Genomic DNA, 19,930 nt, shown 5'->3' with positions numbered 1-19,930 from the left:
GCTTGAGCCTTTGAGGCTCACCGCCAGGTGTGAAGCACTTCCAACCAGAACAGGCTTTGTTTCTGACTACAGAGTGCACAAAGGTACTCACCCCATGTGGTCAGAAACTTGTCTAAAAGTGGCAGGCTGGCACAGGCAGGTCAGTCCTACATTAGCAGTTGGGCTAACATACAGGGGGAATCTCTAAGATGCCCTCTGTGTTTTTTTTTCAATACATCCCACACTGGCATCAGTGTGGGTTTATTGTGCTGAGAAGTTAGATACCAAACTTCCCAGTATTCAGTGAAGCCATTATGGTGCTGTGGAGTTCGTAATGACAAACTCCCAGACCATATACTCAATATGGCTATACTGCACTTACAATGCCTAAGAATGGACTTAGACACTGTAGGGGCATATTGCTCATGCAGCTATGCCCTCATCTGTGGTATAGTGCACCCTGCCTTAGGGCTGTAATGCCTGCTAGAAGGGTGACTTACTCATGCCACAGGCAGTGGTTTGTGGGCATGGTACCCCGAGAGGGGTGCCATGTCAACTTTGTCTTGTTCTCCTCTCCAGCACACAGAAGCTGCAAGGCAGTGTGCATGTGCAGAATGAGGGGTTCCCTAGGGTGGCATAATATATGCTGCAGCCCTCAGAGACCTTGCCAGGCCACAGGGCCCTTGGTACCATGGGTACCTTTTACAAGGGACTTAACTCTGTGCCAACTGGGGAAGCAAAGGTACAGTTTTACGGAAAGAACACTGGTGTAGGGGACTGGTTAGTAGGATCCCAGCACAGTTTATATCAAAGTTGGCATCAACACTAGGCAAAAAGTGGGGGGTTAACCATGCTAACAGTATACTATACCTTGTCAATTCTTTATCGCTGGAACCCTTCAATGGATCTTTTTCATTTTGGCTCCAAAAAGTATATAAACATCTAAACTACTTTTATAAACTGGTGTTAGATTTCTTTGGTGTCTCGTGTATTTCTTCAATTGGTTACTGCTGTTCAAATGTTCTCTTGTGTAAGTCTGACTGCTCAGAGCCGAAACTACCCAGGGTTGAGCTAGAGATTCAGCAAATGAAACCTACTGGTCCTAAAGGGGTTTGTAAGTGGATTACGCAGTGAGGATGCACAGCAACCACATATAATACACCCCATTTCCTCACACCTACTGGATAAATAAAGCATCTTCACTGTAAGGCAACATGCTGGTCATGAAACACCAAAATAGTAAGACTTAGCTAAATAAGGTATGATCTGCTAGCATCCACTTAGCTTTTCTGCTTGTGGTCCGTGGTGGCATCACTCGTGATACCAGTTTGGCTAAGGGTTAAACCACCTGTTTGCCACAGTGTGAGAATAACTGTTTGTGACTAAGGCTATGGCCTCACTTAAAAACAAGAGGTAATCCTTGCTGAAGAAAACAGCCACAAGGGCAGAGCCCAAAAACCAACCATCATGCTAGGACTGACCCCCCACCACACCTGGAGGTGACTCAGAGGCAATTAGTGACAGCTTCCAATATGCACCAGTAAGTTGTTGCTTCATGGACCTCTGCTGGAGTATCCAGGGTGATTCTGCACATCTTCAAGGTGACACCTCCAAAGACTTACAAGGAAATAAGCAAGATGTGGCAGATCTGGGCCACATGCAGCATTTTTGCCTGAAACAAACAATGCCAATGAAAACAAGGTGAAAGCCTTTGTCCAGGAACTTATTACACTAAAAGACCAGAACTTAGATCTATAGGTACACGTCTTGAAAATCAGTTGAGATTCCAGAATAGAATCATAGTAGTACAGAGAAATGCAGATGGTGATAAGATCGAGGCTCATTTCAAGACTCTTTCTTTGACTTGACTGAGAGGGATAATATCCTGGAATGAGTGCACAGATTTCCTATCACCTATGTGCACAGAAAGTGACATAATTGGATTTTCCATCACTCATCTGCACAGGAAGGGGCCACTGGTTCCTACCCAGGGCACCCTGTGCTTCTCACACCTCCCCAGACTTCCTTATGACAGAAGCACTGAGGGTGGAACACTGCACCACAGAAGGAGTGTTCACATGCGTCTGCTGCAAGTTCTCATGCACTCGCCCAAAACCGAGACACCCCCTCCCACCCCTGAGCCAAAATACACTCACACTCAGACAAATCAGCCAGCCGCTCACACAGACCAAACACCACTCACACAATAGGCCACACTCATGCATGTTCCTAAACATCCGCTCGCTCACTAAGCATGTCACTGAGATATGGGACCTACTGCAGGACCACTCGCCAGCCCTGCTCTCTCACAAGAAAACATGATTAAACCAAACCTCTGCACCAGACATTGTGACAGCCATCTCCACCAGCTACAAGATTGGCAGGAAAGACAGTAAGCACAAGCCAGGAAGTGAAGTTGTCATTATATTCAAAGATATCTTCAGCTACACCACCTACAAGGGCAATCGACCAGCTACATGGAAGAAACGGATCACAGCCAGCTTCTCTCTAGGCGGACCAGTCTCAGAGCCCATGAGGACCCAGCAACAATTTTGCTAGACTTCATCACTCTTCCCCCCCCCCCCCCCCCCCCCACCAATCAACGCCAGCACCTCCAACCTTCTTGGAGACCTTAATTCTCACCTAGTACACCGCATCAACCCAAATTCTATGGCCCTTCTATAAAAGCTCAAACTTTAGCCTCACCCAGATTGTTACTGAACCCACACTGCCAGTTAGCTATGGGACCAGATTTTCTTCTCAATCAGCAAAATCATAGTTGACAAGACAACTATGACCTGAGCCCTCGTCACTTTCAGCATACCCATAGCACACCACCTCAGACTTACTACTACCTGAAACACCCACTTCAGCTGGAAAAACACAGAAGGGGAGTGGGTTGCCGCCCTGTCCGTGCAACAGCCTGAGCACACCAACAACACGCAGAAAGACATCAAGAACCTAAACAGCCGGATTACCACATGTAACATCTTGGCTCCCATCAAGAGCAACCAAATGGCAATAGTTCACACATAGGCCAGGTGGTGCATAGAGGAACAAAGGCTGGCAAAAGGCCACTACAAGCAACTGCGTTATAAATCAAGAACAAGTCAATACGACAGATAAAAGAATCTTCAAATCAGCCCTAAGGTGCTACCACCAGCAGATATGGAACACCAAGAGCACAGCTCTTGCAGATCGCATCAACATCGGCGTTAACAGCAGCAAGGAAATCTTTTCCATCAAATATTTTGTAGAACAGCCTTCCGCCTCCAGCAACATTACTCCCTTGAACCCCAATCTCGTGGCCCACCGTCACCACTGTTGCAATTACTGCTACAATGAAAACCATACACTCGGGGGCCTAATCTGACCCTTGCCCCCACCACCCCTTCACCAAAGAACTCCTATCGATCAGCAAAGCACTAACACCCATCCTCAATGCCTCCATCGACTCAGCCCCATTCCTGGACACCTGGGAACATGCCTCTTACCTGTTCTCCACTTGTTTGAGCCTCCTTGTGACTCTGTGCCTATGTTTCCTGCCCTTTACCCTGCCAGCACTCCTTCCCTTGTTACCATCCTTCGGGTGCCGCGTCACCCTACCAACTGCCCCTGTGTTCCTCCCCTCTCCTAGGACTTATTTTTGGAAGGGCAGCGTGGACATGGTTCATGCCTGAATCACATCCAGGGCCAAGAACCCTGGACCTGCTCCCACCTTATGTTACTGTGCAGCGACCCTCCTTGCTCTCAACTCTGGCCGCCGCTGTGTTGCCACACCACACAGCATGGATGGAGCATTCTCTTGCACCTCTTATAAGTACTTCTTCACTGCACTTAGAAGTCAGTTCACACGCTCACTCCTACAACACCCCAACTACCACTCACACAGTTCTGAGCACTTTCTTGCTTGCTCCTGAACATCCACTGGCTCAAACACCACGGAAATCTGGGACCTAATACAAGACCCCAGATCAGACCTGCTCTTTCTCACAGACACAGCTGAACTCAACCTCTGTACCAGACAGAGCCACAACCTTGTCCTCTGCCTACAAGACAGACAGGACTGCTATCACAAGCCCAATGGCAGAGTTGGCAACATAGAAAAGGACTGCATCAAATATGTGGCATCCACGGGCACACCCCCGAGCTACATGGAGCACCTCACATTCCAACTGCACATCAGAACAAACTTTTACCTATTTGGAACTCTCACATACAGACCTTCATGACCAGGCACTAACTTTGCCAGCAACATCACAGACTTCCTCGCACCCCTAGTTATTTACTTCAGCACCTTCATCGTCCTTGGAGACCTGAATTTTCACCTGCAAGACCTCAATGGCTCGAACATGATCGACCTCCTAGAAGGCAGAGGTATCTTCTGCCTCACCGAGCACATTTCTATACCCATACTGATGGGTGAGATCTCCTGGATCGGATTTTAACATCCTTCGGTAACATTGAAGTTGAAAATCTGTTGGCAATCTCTTGGACAGACCACATACTTGTCACACACACACCTACCACCACCGGACCTCCCCATCCAGCTGCAAAAATCAAGCTGGCTGGTACACAAAGCAACTTAGGTTCACAAATCTCCAATGCACACAATTGGAGAAGATAAAGATCTTCAAATCCGCTCCGAGACAATACCATTAACAGATCCGAAACACCAAGCGCACAGCACTCGCAGACTGCCTCAAAGCCAGCTCCAACAGTAGCAAGAACATTTTCACCCTCATTAAAGAGTTCACTTGCACCTACAGCTGCCTTAAGCAGAATGACCCCACCTCACAGGATCCAAGGATCAAGCTCTCAGATTTTTTTTTTTACAGCAAGATCACCTCCATATACTGCAACTTCAAACCTCTACTGGATCCCACAACCCTTACCACGCAACTTTCATTGTAGCTGACAAACTAACCGTGACAGCACAGCCACCATCCAACACAAATGGAACCGCCACTACCATAAAGTTCATCTACTCTGGGGGTGCAATCTGACCTCTGCCCACACAATGCCTTCACGAAAAGTACTCCTCCCAATGAGGGAAGCACTAACACATCGTCAATGCCTCCATAACCTCACCCTCCTTCCAGGACGTCAAACCACTGTCACCCACTGCTCAGAAACCCTCCATAGACCCTGGCTTGCTTGTCAACTACAGACTCCTCTCCCTTCTACCATACCCAGCAAAGGTCTTAAAGAAACAAATCAACTGATTGCTCACCAACCAAGTCAGCAACCACCAGATCCTCAGCGTCCTGCAGTCCAGATTCAGGCCCAATCACAGTACAGAAACAGCTTTTATCACCGCCACAGACATCTGCACGATCCTTGACAGGAAACACACAGCAGCTCTCATTCTCATTGGCCTTTCTGCGGCATCTGATAAGGTCTCACCGCCATCCTCATCAGGCACTTGCACAAGACTGACATTGAAAGACCTGCTCTTCGCTAGGTTTGTTGCTTAATGGTCCAAAAATAAGGTGTCAGTCTGGCACCTTATTCATCGCTGGCCTGCAAACTGGTCTGTGGAGTGCCTCAAGGTTCATCGCTCAGCCCCACTCTTTCTAATGCATACTTGATCCCACTGGCCAATGTCATCCATGTACACATTAACATCCTCTCCTACACCGAAGCCCTGCAATTCAAACTTAGCGGGGTGTTTGGGGGGGGGGGGGGGGGGGGGGGGGGGGAGGGGGGTTTAGGGTGGTCAGGGTGGTCTTTCTCTCTCTGGGAGGAGAGGGGGGGCTGTAGTCCCTGAGATGACAGACTAAACTCTAGAGTCTGGGTGGGGGTCATGTCTGCACTCATTCCCGCTAGGTGCGTGGAAAGTTTACTTATTATGGTTTCAGTTTGTGGTTAGTTACTATTAAGTTGAGACAGTCTCTGCAGGAGACAAGAGTAAAATATAAAAAAACAAAAACAAAAAAAGTAGTACCCACAGATCATCAAGATTAAAGGATCCCTTTTAATCACTTCTGGGATTATTTCATTCTGAGTCCCTACACTGAGATGCATGTTTCTATAGAGGTGCTTTCAAAGATTGTGAGTCTAAATATTAGAAGTTTTAATGCCTCAGTCAAAAGACTTGCAGTACTGTTGCTTTTGTGCTATTTAGACAGTCATATCTACCTGCTGCAGGAGATTCCTTTATTTTAACAGGACTGGCCACAATTGAGGTCAAAATGGCTTCTGCTCCAATACCTATACTCTAACAAAAAGAAGGATTTGCAATATTTTTAAATACCTTTATCAAGGAGGTTAAATGGATTGTTTCTGAAGTTAAAAGGGAGGGCCCTCAGTCTCCAACTCGCAAAATGGGAGCACATGTTTACTATACCAGCCATATACTCACATAGCTAGATACATTCTTGTGCTTGACACTGCAGCAGATTATGCAGAAGCCCAAACAGATTTATTAGTAGGAGAGGACCTCAACGTGGTCTTGGATAACAGGGTAGTTTGGTGTGCTCAGAGATTGGGCCATGCGTGTGAGCTCTCTCAATGGTGTCAAAATTGGCTTCAAGATGTCTGCATGACTGACTTATGGAGACCTTTGCGTTCAACTGAGCAGCACACAAGGCATATGCACAATTGGACTACTTTCTGGGTCCCTCCCAATTGTTTGAAAGGGTGGTCGAAGTGAAGACTGGGGTTAGAAGAGTGTCTAATCGTGCTCTGGTACACTTAGTTCCTCAAGTTCCTAAAACCAGGCTGACAGTAAGGAGATGGAGACAGGGTGAAAATTTCCTACGCAGTAAGAATCAAATCACTGTGACCATAGAGTAATATCTCAGAGAATATGATAGCGAAGGAATCAAGGCTAATATATTATGGGATGCTTTAAAGCACTTCATCAAAGCTAATTATACACCCTCACGAACCTGGCATCAACTTGGGGAGTGGGGAAAGGTTGGGGGCTTGTGTGCAGCTTACAATGCTTGATATGGAGGACAGGACGGGGTATGCCCCCCTCTGACTGAAACAGACCTATTACAAAGGTGGAAAGGGCAGGGAAATTGCATCCAAGTTGAGAGCTCAAGCAAAGTGGAGAGGGTATCCTCCATCGCTGTAGGAAGTTGGCTCTGTATGTGCTATTTCAAAGTAAGGAATAGCATGCACAGAGTCCAAGGGTTCCCCTTAGAGGTAAAATAGTGGTAAAAATAGATAATACTAATGCTCTATTTTGTGGTAGTGTGGTCGAGCAGTAGGCTTATCCAAGGAGTAGTGTTAAGCATTTGTTGTACATACACATAGACAATAAATGAGGTACACACACTCAGAGACAAATCCAGCCAATAGGTTTTTGTATAGAAAAATATATTTTCTTAGTTTATTTTAAGAACCACAGGTTCAAATTCTACATGTAATATCTCATTCGAAAGGTATTGCAGGTAAGTACTTTAGGAACTTTAAATCATAAAAATTGCATGTATACCTTTCAAGTTATTGACAAATAGCTGTTTTAAAAGTGGACACTTAGTGCAATTTTCACAGTTCCTAGGGGAGGTAAGTTTTTGTTAGTTTTTCCAGGTAAGTAAGACACTTACAGGGTTCAGTTCTTGGTCCAAGGTAGCCCACCGTTGGGGGGTCAGAGCAACCCCAAAGTTACCACACCAGCAGCTCAGGGCCGGTCAGGTGCAGAGTTCAAAGTGGTGCCCAAAACACATAGGCTAGAATGGAGAGAAGGGGGTGCCCCGGTTCCGGTCTGCTTGCAGGTAAGTACCCACGTCTTGGGAGGGCAGACCAGGGGGGTTTTGTAGGGCACCGGGGGGGACACAAGCCCACACAGAAATTTCACCCTCAGCAGCGCGGGGGCGGCCGGGTGCAGTGTAGAAACAGGCGTCGGGTTCGCAATGTTAGTCTATGAGAGATCTCGGGATCTCTTCAGCGCTGCAGGCAGGCAAGGGGGGGGTTCCTCGGGGAAACCTCCACTTGGGCAAGGGAGAGGGACTCCTGGGGGTCACTTCTCCAGTGAAAGTCCGGTCCTTCAGGTCCTGGGGGCTGCGGGTGCAGGGTCTCTCCCAGGCGTCGGGACTTAGGATTCAAAGAGTCGCGGTCAGGGGAAGCCTCGGGATTCCCTCTGCAGGCGGCGCTGTGGGGGCTCAGGGGGGACAGGTTTTGGTACTCACAGTATCAGAGTAGTCCTGGGGTCCCTCCTGAGGTGTTGGATCTCCACCAGCCGAGTCGGGGTCGCCGGGTGCAGTGTTGCAAGTCTCACGCTTCTTGCGGGGAGCTTGCAGGGTTCTTTCAAGGCTGCTGGAAACAAAGTTGCAGCCTTTCTTGGAGCAGGTCCGCTGTCCTCGGGAGTTTCTTGTCTTTTCGAAGCAGGGGCAGTCCTCAGAGGATGTCGAGGTCGCTGGTCCCTTTGGAAGGCGTCGCTGGAGCAGGATCTTTGGAAGGCAGGAGACAGGCCGGTGAGTTTCTGGAGCCAAGGCAGTTGTCGTCTTCTGGTCTTCCTCTGCAGGGGTTTTCAGCTAGGCAGTCCTTCTTCTTGTAGTTGCAGGAATCTAATTTTCTAGGGTTCAGGGTAGCCCTTAAATACTAAATTTAAGGGTGTGTTTAGGTCTGGGGGGTTAGTAGCCAATGGCTACTAGCCCTGAGGGTGGGTACACCCTCTTTGTGCCTCCTCCCAAGGGGAGGGGGTCACAATCCTAACCCTATTGGGGGAATCCTCCATCTGCAAGATGGAGGATTTCTAAAAGTCAGTCACCTCAGCTCAGGACACCTTAGGGGCTGTCCTGACTGGCCAGTGACTCCTCCTTGTTGCTTTCTTTGTTCCCTCCAGCCTTGCCGCCAAAAGTGGGGGCCGTGGCCAGAGGGGGCGGGCAACGCCACTAAGCTGGAGTGCCCTGCTGGGCTGTGACAAAGGGGTGAGCCTTTGAGGCTCACCGCCAGGTGTCACAGCTCCTGCCTGGGGGAGGTGTTAGCATCTCCACCCAGTGCAGGCTTTGTTACTGGCCTCAGAGTGACAAAGGCACTCTCCCCATGGGGCCAGCAACACGTCTCTGGTGTGGCAGGCTGCTGGAACTAGTCAGCCTACACAGACAGTCGGTTAAGTTTCAGGGGGCACCTCTAAGGTGCCCTCTGGGGTGTATTTTGCAATAAAATGTACACTGGCATCAGTGTGCATTTATTGTGCTGAGAAGTTTGATACCAAACTTCCCAGTTTTCAGTGTAGCCATTATGGTGCTGTGGAGTTCGTGTTTGACAGACTCCCAGACCATATACTCTTATGGCTACCCTGCACTTACAATGTCTAAGGTTTTGTTTAGACACTGTAGGGGTACCATGCTCATGCACTGGTACCCTCACCTATGGTATAGTGCACCCTGCCTTAGGGCTGTAAGGCCTGCTAGAGGGGTGTCTTACCTATACTGCATAGGCAGTGAGAGGCTGGCATGGCACCCTGAGGGGAGTGCCATGTCGACTTACTCGTTTTGTCCTCACTAGCACACACAAGCTGGCAAGCAGTGTGTCTGTGCTGAGTGAGAGGTCTCCAGGGTGGCATAAGACATGCTGCAGCCCTTAGAGACCTTCCTTGGCATCAGGGCCCTTGGTACCAGAAGTACCAGTTACAAGGGACTTATCTGGATGCCAGGTTCTGCCAATTGTGGATACAAAAGTACAGGTTAGGGAAAGAACACTGGTGCTGGGGCCTGGTTAGCAGGCCTCAGCACACTTTCAATTGTAAACATAGCATCAGCAAAGGCAAAAAGTCAGGGGGCAACCATGCCAAGGAGGCATTTCCTTACAATCGCAAATAAAGCAGGGGCTCCGACTAGCAAGGATTATGAAATAAGGCAGTATTTAAAAGTCGCTATTAAGACCTGTATTCTTTGAAGACAGCAAGGCTAACTGAAGCAGAGGATTACCTTAAAGTACTGCTTATGTATCTAACAGAGTTAAACAACATCGTTAGATAACCCTATTACATTGGGAGAGGTCACAGATGGCATCTCTAAGCTGAAGACATATAACGTCCCTGTGTACTGATTGGTTTACAGGTGTATTTTGTAAAACATTGTGGCAACTCTCAGCACAGTTCTCACAAGCTTAGATAATTCTTTTGGGGACTCTAACGCAATGGTTAGATCAGTGAGAGGCCTTGAAAGTAATTATACCAAAGTTTAGTAAGGACCCAATTCTTTGCTCTCCCTTTCGGATGATATCCCTATTAAATAGGAGGGCACTATGGTCCTCATTAGGACTCTGGCGGTCTTTTGCCAAGACCACCGCGGCTGGCGGTCTTCCAACTGCCATATTATGACTGCCATTGGATATCCACACCGCCGGTGGTTGGATATCCGGCGGCATTCATCCTGGAGGTTGGCGGCGCTTAGGCGGTTCTGCTGCTGACACCACCACATCAGAAAAAGACCACCCACAGAATTACAACCAGTAATTCTGTGTGGTGGTGCCGGCGGTGGGAGCACTGGGTCCCGTCCCCTCACGGAGGAGCTCCTCAGACGAGGAAAGTGTCATCAGCAAGGGGAGGGAGGGAGTGGGCGGCTGTGAATGGGTGTGAGTGTGGGTGTGGGTGGGGGGGGGGGGTTGGGGGGGGTAGGGAAGTGCGTGTGTGTAAATGTTGAGATGTTGATGTGTGTGTGTGTGTGTGTATGCATGTGGACGAGGGGTGGGGGTGTCCGTAGGTGAATGTATAAGGGGGAGTGTGAGAGTGCATGCAGGTGTGTGGATGTGTATATGGTGTGTGTGTGCACGGTGAGGTACAATTAGGGAGTGGGGGGGCTGTGTGAAGATGAGTGGGGGGAGGGGGGTTGTGTATGTATGTAGCTGAAAGTAGGGGATGGGGGATGGTGAGTATGTGTGCGTGTGAGGTGTATGGGTATGTATGTCTATGGGGTGAATGTTATTAGTGCATGTGTGAGTGGGAGTTGTGTGCGTGTGGGGGTGCATGCGTGCGGAGGTTTTGAGGGGGTATCCCGGCAACAGGAACACAAGTTCCTGTTGTCAGGATACCTTACTGCGATCATTTTGTAGCGATGAGACCTAGTCAGAATGACCTCAACGGTTATCCGATTCCCGTCTGGCTGCAGGTGGAAACCTCCAGCCCGGCGGGCCGCAGTAAAGCGGCGGGATGGGTGGGGTTTCGGCGGTTTGGCAGTGGCCTAACCACTGTGGTCGTAAATGGCAGTCTGCATCACCAGTCCTGTGGCAGTGAGACCGCCACAGTGGCACTGGCAGTCCATGGACTGCCAGGTTCACAAAGAGGGCCAATCTCAAATTTCCTTTTTTTTTTTTTTTAACACAAAAACAGTCAGCCCAAGATGGACTTGGCTTTGGCCTCTATTCAGGAAGTTAGGAATACGATTCTACTGTGATGCCTTATTAGCGTGCTGTAGAACAGACAATATTGATGCAGTTTGCACTGTTGCCTCTTACATTTGGTCTACTTTTTTTTTTCCCATGAGGAAAAAAACAAACAAACAGAAGGCTGAATCTAGTGCCTGCTCTGTAAATCGATTTTATCTGTGCACTTGATCAATGAAGTGTTATATGTATTATGAATTATGCACTAAAATACATTTGAATATGGTTTTATTGTTCTTATGTTTTTAACATGGACGTACCACTGTTATCTGGCTGTCATTTCTGACTTACTTGAACATTTTCAAAAGCTGCACTTTTATGTTTGGTCTTTGTACTGTTCTGTGCGTTATGGCTTTAAGATGAAACATTTGTAACTAACTACTAAATACAGATGCAAAACTTTACTGGGAATTTGGGTTGGAGACTGTGACCACATATGCAAGGGCTTATCAACCCCGTTCAGTTGAAGAATTAAACAGTCAGAAATACAACAGATAATACCAACATGTCCTCCATGTTTGTAGAGGTAAGAAAATAGCTTTGCTGGAGTCCGTCAATGCTGAGAAGGCTTTGACATAGCACACTGGCCATTCCCGTGGAAAGCCTTAGGCACCTATGATTTGGCCCTAGGTAAACAGCATGGATATCTAGTGGTTGCAAGAAGCCAGTGGCTGGAGTTTCTGTTGATGTTGAGATGTCTAATTTCTCTGGGATAGAGGCCCTCTACAGTCCCAAGTTATTTGCATTATATATGCAACCTCTGGCAAACAGGACTGCATCCTCTTTGACAGAGTTGGAAGATGTGTTGTTGGCCATGTCTGATCCAATGATTTCTCTGCTGCCTTTATTGGAAGAGTTCAAGAAATCTGGCATAACTGGAAGTAAAGACTGATCAAGAGGAAGTTGCCCTGAAAACGATGAGGAAAAGATTGATGCTCTGGTTCCTCACAGGACAGGCAGTGCTACACATTTGATTACCACAGAAATGAAAAAGGCACTGGTAAAGTGTGGCCAAGCAAATATGATCTTTTCAGTGCAGTGACAGACAACCCATTCCTGAGTCATCAGGGAAATACAAAACTATGTGTTGAAGGATGGGGCAAGAGGTATGCATGCTACATATTTTTTTCTCCAGTACGCTCTCCCTTCACCCTCACAGTGTCCAGATTCTTCACTTTTTTTCCCACCAGAAAGGTTTTTCCTCTCCCCAGGTATCTTTACTTTCTCTCCTCCATTATACCTTCCTATGATCTGCCCCACTGACGTTGCCTTTTTTCCCCCTTCGTTATCGCACAACATTCAGCCCTTAATGTGGATGTCACCTTTCTTCTCCTCGCCATCTTTCTCTTCTTCAGTCTTCACACGTTTGGATTTCTTGAAGTTTGCCACATTTTTGCGTCCACCTTCGCCTTCATCTTCAGAGTCAGAGAATTCTTCATCACATGCTATCCTCTTGTCTGCTGAACGGACTTGGGTGGGGGAAAAAACAAAAAAGAAAAAAACATGTTGCAAGGTTCTTGTTAGGAATGTTTTGGCCTTAGTAGAGATGGACAAACACAACATCACAATGATAAGTCAGACAAAATGTTAGCGGAAAAGAACAGGTTACTTACTTTAGGAAACGCATTATCTGGTACAGACACTATCTAGCTACAGATTCCTTACCTTAGATTTTCCCCAGGTGTCAGACTGGATCCAGAATCTTTTGTTTGAACAAAAACCCTGCGCCTGCGGTCGGGTGGCTTCATTCGCTCTGCGTCGCGGTCACCTATATAGGTGCCACCCAGGCACACGGGCTTCAGTTATTTCAATCATGCCTTTTCCATTCCAGGACTGCACAGCCATGAAAGAGACTGGTGCATATGTGGGTCCAAACTAGGGCCCTGAAAAGGGATCACCCCGGCCCTAGCAAATGAATCTGCAGAGCGGAGAGGCATGGGTGGGTGTAAGTAATCTGCAGCTAGATCGAGTCTCTACCAGATAATGCGTTACCAAAGGTAAGTAAATGTTAATCCGATTGACACTTCTAGCTGCAGATTCATTATCTTTGAATAGATGCCCAAGGCATAGTCTCCTGGCAGTGGGTTGAGGACAAATGCTTTCAGACTAGAAAGTCCTGCAGGACTGAATGGGCGAAATGCCGTCCCTGCGGACCTGACTGGCAAGGCAGCAGTGTTTGGCAAACATATGCAGTGACGCTTACGTTGCTGCCTGACAGATGCCCAGGACTGGGACACCACAACCTAATGCAGTGGTTGCAGGTTTTCCCGTGGATGAATGGGCTTTCAAGTTGCCAGGAAACTGCTTCACAGCCAGGGTGTACCAGATCTTTATACATTTAACCAAGGGTGAAATGGTTCATTTCTGTACTGGCTGACCTTTCTTTGCTCCCACTGATCCCACAAAGAGTTGGCTGTCCACCGGACCTCTTTTGTGCAGTCAATGTAGAACAACAACGCTCTTTTGGGGTCCAGTTGGTGGAGTTGCTCCTCTTCCTTAGAGAAATGCGGGGGAGTGAAGAAGGTGGGCAGGGTGACGGTCTGTTCCAAATGGAATGGTGTTGCCACCGTCACAAGGAAAAAGGCAAGGATGCAAAGCACGACCTTGTCTGGAAATATTGTGAGATATGGAGGCCTGGGTGACTAGGTGTAGGAAGTTGGCTCTGTATGCACTATTTCAAAGTAAGGAATAGTATGCACAGAGTCCAAGGGTTCCCCTTAGAGGTAAGATAGTGGCAAAAAGAGATAATACTAATGCTCTATTTTGTGGTAGTGTGGTCGAGCAGTAGGCTTATCAAAGGAGTAGTGTTAAGCATTTGTTGTACATACACACAGGCAATAAATGGGGAACACACACTCAGAGACAAATCCAGCCAATAGGTTTTGTTATAGAAAAATATATTTTCTTAGTTTATTTTAAGAACCACAGGTTCAAATTCTACATGTAATATCTCATTTGAAAGGTATTGCAGGTAAGTACTTCAGGAACTTTAAATCATTACATTAGCATGTATACCTTTTACATAAAACACAATAAGCTGTTTTAAAAGTGGACACAGTGCAATTTTCACAGTTCCTGGGGGAGGTAAGTTTTTGTTAGTTTTGTCAGGTAAGTAAATCACTTACAAGTCTCAGGTTTGGGTCCAAGGTAGCCCACCGTTGGGGGTTCAGAGCAACCCCAAAGTTACCACACCAGCAGCTCAGGGCCGGTCAGGTGCAGAGGTCAAAGAGGTGCCCAAAACGCATAGGCTGCAATGGAGAGAAGGGGGTGCCCCGGTTCCGGTCTGCCAGCAGGTAAGTACCCGCGTCTTCGGAGGGCAGACCAGGGGGGTTTTGTAGGGCACCGGGGGGGGGGGGGGGGGGGACACAAGTTCACACAAAAAGTACACCCTCAGCGGCACTGGGGCGGCCGGGTGCAGTGTAGAAACAAGCGTCGGGTTTTCAATGTAAATCAATGAGAGATCAAGGGATCTCTTCAGCGTTGCAGGCAGGCAAGGGGGGGGCTCCTCGGGGTAGCCACCACCTGGGCAAGGGAGAGGGCCTCCTGGGGGTCACTCCTGCACAGGAGTTCCGTTCCTTTAGGTGCTGGGGGCTGCGGGTGCAGGGTCTTTTCCAGCCGTCGGGAAATGGAGTTTCAGGCAGTCGCGGTCAGGGGGAGCCTCGGGATTCCCTCTGCAGGCGTCGCTGTGGGGGCTCAGGGGGGACAACTTTGGTTACTCACGGTCTCGGAGTCACCGGAGGGTCCTCCCTGAGGTGTTGGTTCTCCACCAGTCGAGTCGGGGTCGCCGGGTGCAGTGTTGTAAGTCTCACGCTTCTTGCGGGGAGTTGCAGGGGTCTTTAAGTCTGCTCCTTGAAACAAAGTTGCAGTTCTTTTGGAGCAGTGCCGCTGTCCTCGGGAGTTTCTTGTCTTTCTTGAAGCAGGGCAGTCCTCAGAGGATGCAGAGGTCGCTGGTCCCTTGGAAAGCGTTGCTGGAGCAGGGTTCTTTGGAAGGCAGGAGACAGGCCGGTAGGACTGGGGCCAAAGCAGTTGGTGTCTTCTGTTCTTCCTCTGCAGGGGTTTTTCAGCTCGGCAGTCTTCTTCTTCTTGTAGTTTCAGGAATCTAAATTCTTAGGTTCAGGGGAGCCCTTAAATACTAAATTTAAGGGCGTGTTTAGGTCTGGGGGTTAGTAGCCAATGGCTACTAGCCCTGAGGGTGGGTACACCCTCTGTGTGCCTCCTCCCAAGGGGAGGGGGTCACATTCCTATCCCTATTGGGGGAATCCTCCTTCTACAAGATGGAGGATTTCTAAAAGTCAGAGTCACCTCAGGACACCTTAGGGGCTGTCCTGACTGGCCAGTGACTCCTCCTTGTTTTTCTCAATATCTCTCCTGGACTTGCCGCCAAAAGTGGGGGCTGTGTCCAGGGGGTGGGCATCTCCACTAGCTGGAGTGCCCTGGGGCATTGTAACACGAAGCTTGAGCCTTTGAAGCTCACTGCTAGGTGTTACAGTTTCTGCAGGGGGGAGGTGTGAAGCACCTCCACCCAGAGCAGGCTTTGTTTCTGTCCTCAGAGAGCACAAAGGTTCTCACCGCATGAGGTCAGACACTCGTCTCTCAGCAGCAGGCTGGCACAGACCAGTCAGTCCTGCACTGAACAATTGGGTAAAATACAGGGGGCATCTCTAAGATGCTCTCTGTGTGCATTTTTTAATAAATCCAATACTGGTATCAGTGTGGGTTTATTATTCTGAGAAGTTTGATACTAAACTTCCCAGTATTCAGTGTAGCCATTATGGAGCTGTGGAGTTCGTTTTTGACAGACTCCCAGACCATATACTCTTATGGCTACCCTGCACTTACAATGTCTAAGGTTTTGCTTAGACACTGTAGGGGCATAGTGCTCATGCACTGGTGCCCTCACCTATGGTATAGTGCACCCTGCCTTAGGGCTGTAAGGCCTACTAGAGGGGTGACTTATCTATACTGCATAGGCAGTGTGAGGTTGGCATGGCACCCTGAGGTGAGTGCCATGTCGACTTACTCGTTTTGTTCTCATCAGCACACACAAGCTGGCAAGCAGTGTGTCTGGGCTGAGTGAGGGGTCCCCAGGGTGGCATAAGATATGCTGCAGCCCTTAGAGACCTTCCCTGGCATCAGGGCCCTTGGTACCAGGGGTACCAGTTACAAGGGACTTACCTAGGTGCCAGGGTGTGCCAATTGTGGAATCAAAAGTATATTTTAGGTGAAAGAACACTGGTGCTGGGGCCTGGTTAGCAGGGTCCCAGCACACTTCTCAGTCAAGTCAGCATCAGTATCAGGCAAAAAGTGGGGGGTAACTGCAACAGGGAGCCATTTCTTTACACAAGCCCCCCCAGCCCACAGGCCAGGAGACTCAGCCAAAGCTGGGAGAGTCTTCCTAGTCTGTCAGGCGAGGAAGAGTAGAGGAAATAGGCTGGTTTGTTGCAGGGCCTACTCTGCCTTACATTCTCCTGTCCAGGTCATTCACTCTGGGGAACTGACCCACTTCCACAGTGATAGGACCTAATCTGAACTGCCTCTTGTCTGTGCTTTTAATGTCTTCACCCATTCTCTCTATTTTGGGGTTAGAGGTTTCCACCTCTGCTAATCTTATCTTAGCCAGGGTCACCCCTAGCTTACCCAAAGAGGCTACCCAGAGCTGGAGTAACCCCACCATGACCAACAGGGTCAGGGGGCCTAACTTGCTATTTGGCATGGGGTCTGACCACCATGCCAAGGATAGTGCAGCCATAAAGGTTAACACCCAGCAGAGGCCACTGACAGCTGTCAGTGCCCAGAACCACACCTTTAGCTCTTCACCTACAAGGGAAGGGGCTAAGTTACAGGCTTCTTTGGGTTCAGGGTGCCTGTCTGCTGTATTAGAGTGGGGGGTTACCACATCTTGTAGTAAACACCCTTCTTCCACTCTTTCTTCTGTTAGCTGAGGGGCCACCCACTCAGACTTAACAGTTGCCTGACTAGCCAGGACTTCTTGTGGGTCAGGTTGGACTTTATCAGAGCCACTTTTGGAGTTCTCCCCTACTGGAGCAGAATCTCCTTGGCTTGCTGGAACCTTGGCTAAAGGTTGTCCACCTTTCCTACTCTGTTTCCTTTTCTTTTTCTTCTGGGGCCTACTTGCATTTACTGCAGAGGCAGGAACTCCAGAATCCTTGGGAGAGGACTGGCACTGGACCAGTTCCTCTCTTGGGCTCTGACTAACCTCTGGGTAGTCATTTCCAAGGAGACAATCAAGGGGGAGGTCTGTACTGACTACCACCCTTCTCCAGCTAAAAGTCCCACCCACTTCTATGGGCACAAAAGCCACAGGCCTATCAGTGACCCTGTCTGGGCTAACTCTTACTCTGGTCATCTCACCTGGGATGTACTGGTTTGAGAACACCAGCCTGTCATGCACAATAGTGTGACTGGCACAAGTGTCTCAGGGCAGTGGCTGGGAACCATTCACCAGTAGGTGGTGGAAGTGTCTACTTCCCTCTGGAATCTCCAACTCACCTGTTGGGCCCTTTTTCCAGTTGAAGGCTATGAAGACCTCCTCATCTGAGGAGTCATCCCCAATGGCTACACTGGTCACCCCTGGGATTTTGCTAGGGGGTTTGTTTTTGGGACAAGAAGTGTCCTTGGTGTGGTGCCCTGTCTGTTTACAGTTATGGCACCATGCCTTAGTGGCATCCCAGTTCTTACCCTGGTACACACCTTTGGTTTGGGTTGTGTCTTGGGGCCCACCCACCTGGTCTGGTTTTTGGGGGCCTACAGAGGACTCTTTTTCTTTGTTTCTAGTGTCACCCACTTTCTCCTGAGGAGGTTTTGTAACCCCTTTCTTTTGGTCACCCCCAGTGGAAGTTTTGGTTACCCTAGTCTTGACCCAGTGGTCTGCCTTCTTTCCCAATTCTTGGGGAGAAATTGGACCTAGGTCTACCAGATACTGATGCAACTTTTCATTGAAGCAGTTACTTAAAATGTGTTCTTTCATAAACAAATTATAAAGCCCAACATAGTCATGCACTTCATTTCCAGTTACCCAACCATCCAGTGTTTTCACTGAGTAGTCTACAAAATCAACCCAGGTCTGGCTCGAGGATTTTTGAGCCCCCCTGAATCTAATTCTATACTCCTCAGTGGAGAATCCAAAGCCCTCAATCAGGGTTCCCTTCATGAGGTCATAAGATTCTGCATCTTTTCCAGAGTGTGAGGAGTCTATCCCTACACTTTCCAGTGAACATTTCCCAAAGGAGAGCACCCCAGTGAGATCTGTTTACTTTTCTGGTTACACAAGCCCTCTTAAAAGCTGTGAACCATTTGGTGATGTCATCACCATCTTCATATTTAGTTACAATCCCTTTGGGGATTTTTAACATGTCAGGAGAATCTCTGACCCTAGTTATGTTGCTGCCACCATTGATGGGTCCTAGGCCCATCTCTTGTCTTTCCCTTTCTATGGCTAGGATCGGTCTTTCCAAAGCCAATCTTTTGGCCAACCTGGCTAACTGGATGTCCTCTTCACTGGAGTTATCCTCCGTGATTTCAGAGAGGTTGGTCCCTCCTGTGAGGGAACCAGCATCTCTGACTATGATTTGTGGAGTCAGGGCTTGAGAGGCCCTGTCCTCCCTAGATAGGACTGGTGGGGGGGAATCACCCTCCAAGTCACTATACTCATCCTCTGTGTTGCCATCCTCAGAGAAGTTGGCTCTTTCAAACTCTGCCAACAGCTCCTGGAGCTGTGGTTTGGAAGGTCTGGAGCCCATTGCTATTTTCTTTAGTTTACAGAGTGACCTTCGCTCTCTCATCTGTAGATGGAGGTAAGGTGTGGTGTCGAGTTCCACCACATTCACATCTGTATTAGACATTATGCTTCTAAAAGTTGGAATACTTTTTAAGAAACTAAAACTAGTTCTAGGATCTAATTCAAACTTTTACCAAACTTTTAAACTCTAAAAGGAAATGCTAACAGGGCCTAACACAAGGCCCTAGCAGGACTTTTAAGAATTTAGAAAAATAGTTCAAATTGCAAAAATCAATTTCTAATGAAAATTTTTGGAATTTGTCGTGTGATCAGGTATTGGCTGAGTAGTCCAGCAAATGCAAAGTCTTGTACCCCACCGCTGATCCACCAATGTAGGAAGTTGGCTCTGTATGCACTATTTCAAAGTAAGGAATAGTATGCACAGAGTCCAAGGGTTCCCCTTAGAGGTAAGATAGTGGCAAAAAGAGATAATACTAATGCTCTATTTTGTGGTAGTGTGGTCGAGCAGTAGGCTTATCAAAGGAGTAGTGTTAAGCATTTGTTGTACATACACACAGGCAATAAATGGGGCACACACACTCAGAGACAAATCCAGCCAATAGGTTTTGTTATAGAAAAATATATTTTCTTAGTTTATTTTAAGAACCACAGGTTCAAATTCTACATGTAATATCTCATTTGAAAGGTATTGCAGGTAAGTACTTCAGGAACTTTAAATCATTAAATTAGCATGTATACTTTTTACATAAAACACAATAAGCTGTTTTAAAAGTGGACACAGTGCAATTTTCACAGTTCCTGGGGGAGGTAAGTTTTTGTTAGTTTTGTCAGGTAAGTAAATCACTTACAAGT

At 48.0% G+C, this 19,930-nt stretch overlaps 1 protein-coding gene across 2 annotated transcripts in view; it reads right to left on the bottom strand.

Moving 5' to 3' along the window:
* Window positions 1–19,930, bottom strand: part of HDAC1 (histone deacetylase 1) — a 160,622-nt gene that overhangs the window by 24,315 nt on the left and 116,377 nt on the right. For both annotated transcript variants that reach the window (XM_069223369.1, XM_069223370.1), the window contains exon 12: window positions 12,642–12,788. In XM_069223369.1, coding sequence (XP_069079470.1) covers window positions 12,642–12,788 — 147 coding nt within the window. The remainder of the gene's footprint in view (window positions 1–12,641; window positions 12,789–19,930) is intronic.

Source organism: Pleurodeles waltl, chromosome 3_1 (genome assembly GCF_031143425.1).
Source record: "Pleurodeles waltl isolate 20211129_DDA chromosome 3_1, aPleWal1.hap1.20221129, whole genome shotgun sequence".
Lineage (NCBI taxonomy): Eukaryota > Metazoa > Chordata > Amphibia > Caudata > Salamandridae > Pleurodeles > Pleurodeles waltl.
This window is presented reverse-complemented; position numbering and strand designations above follow the sequence as displayed.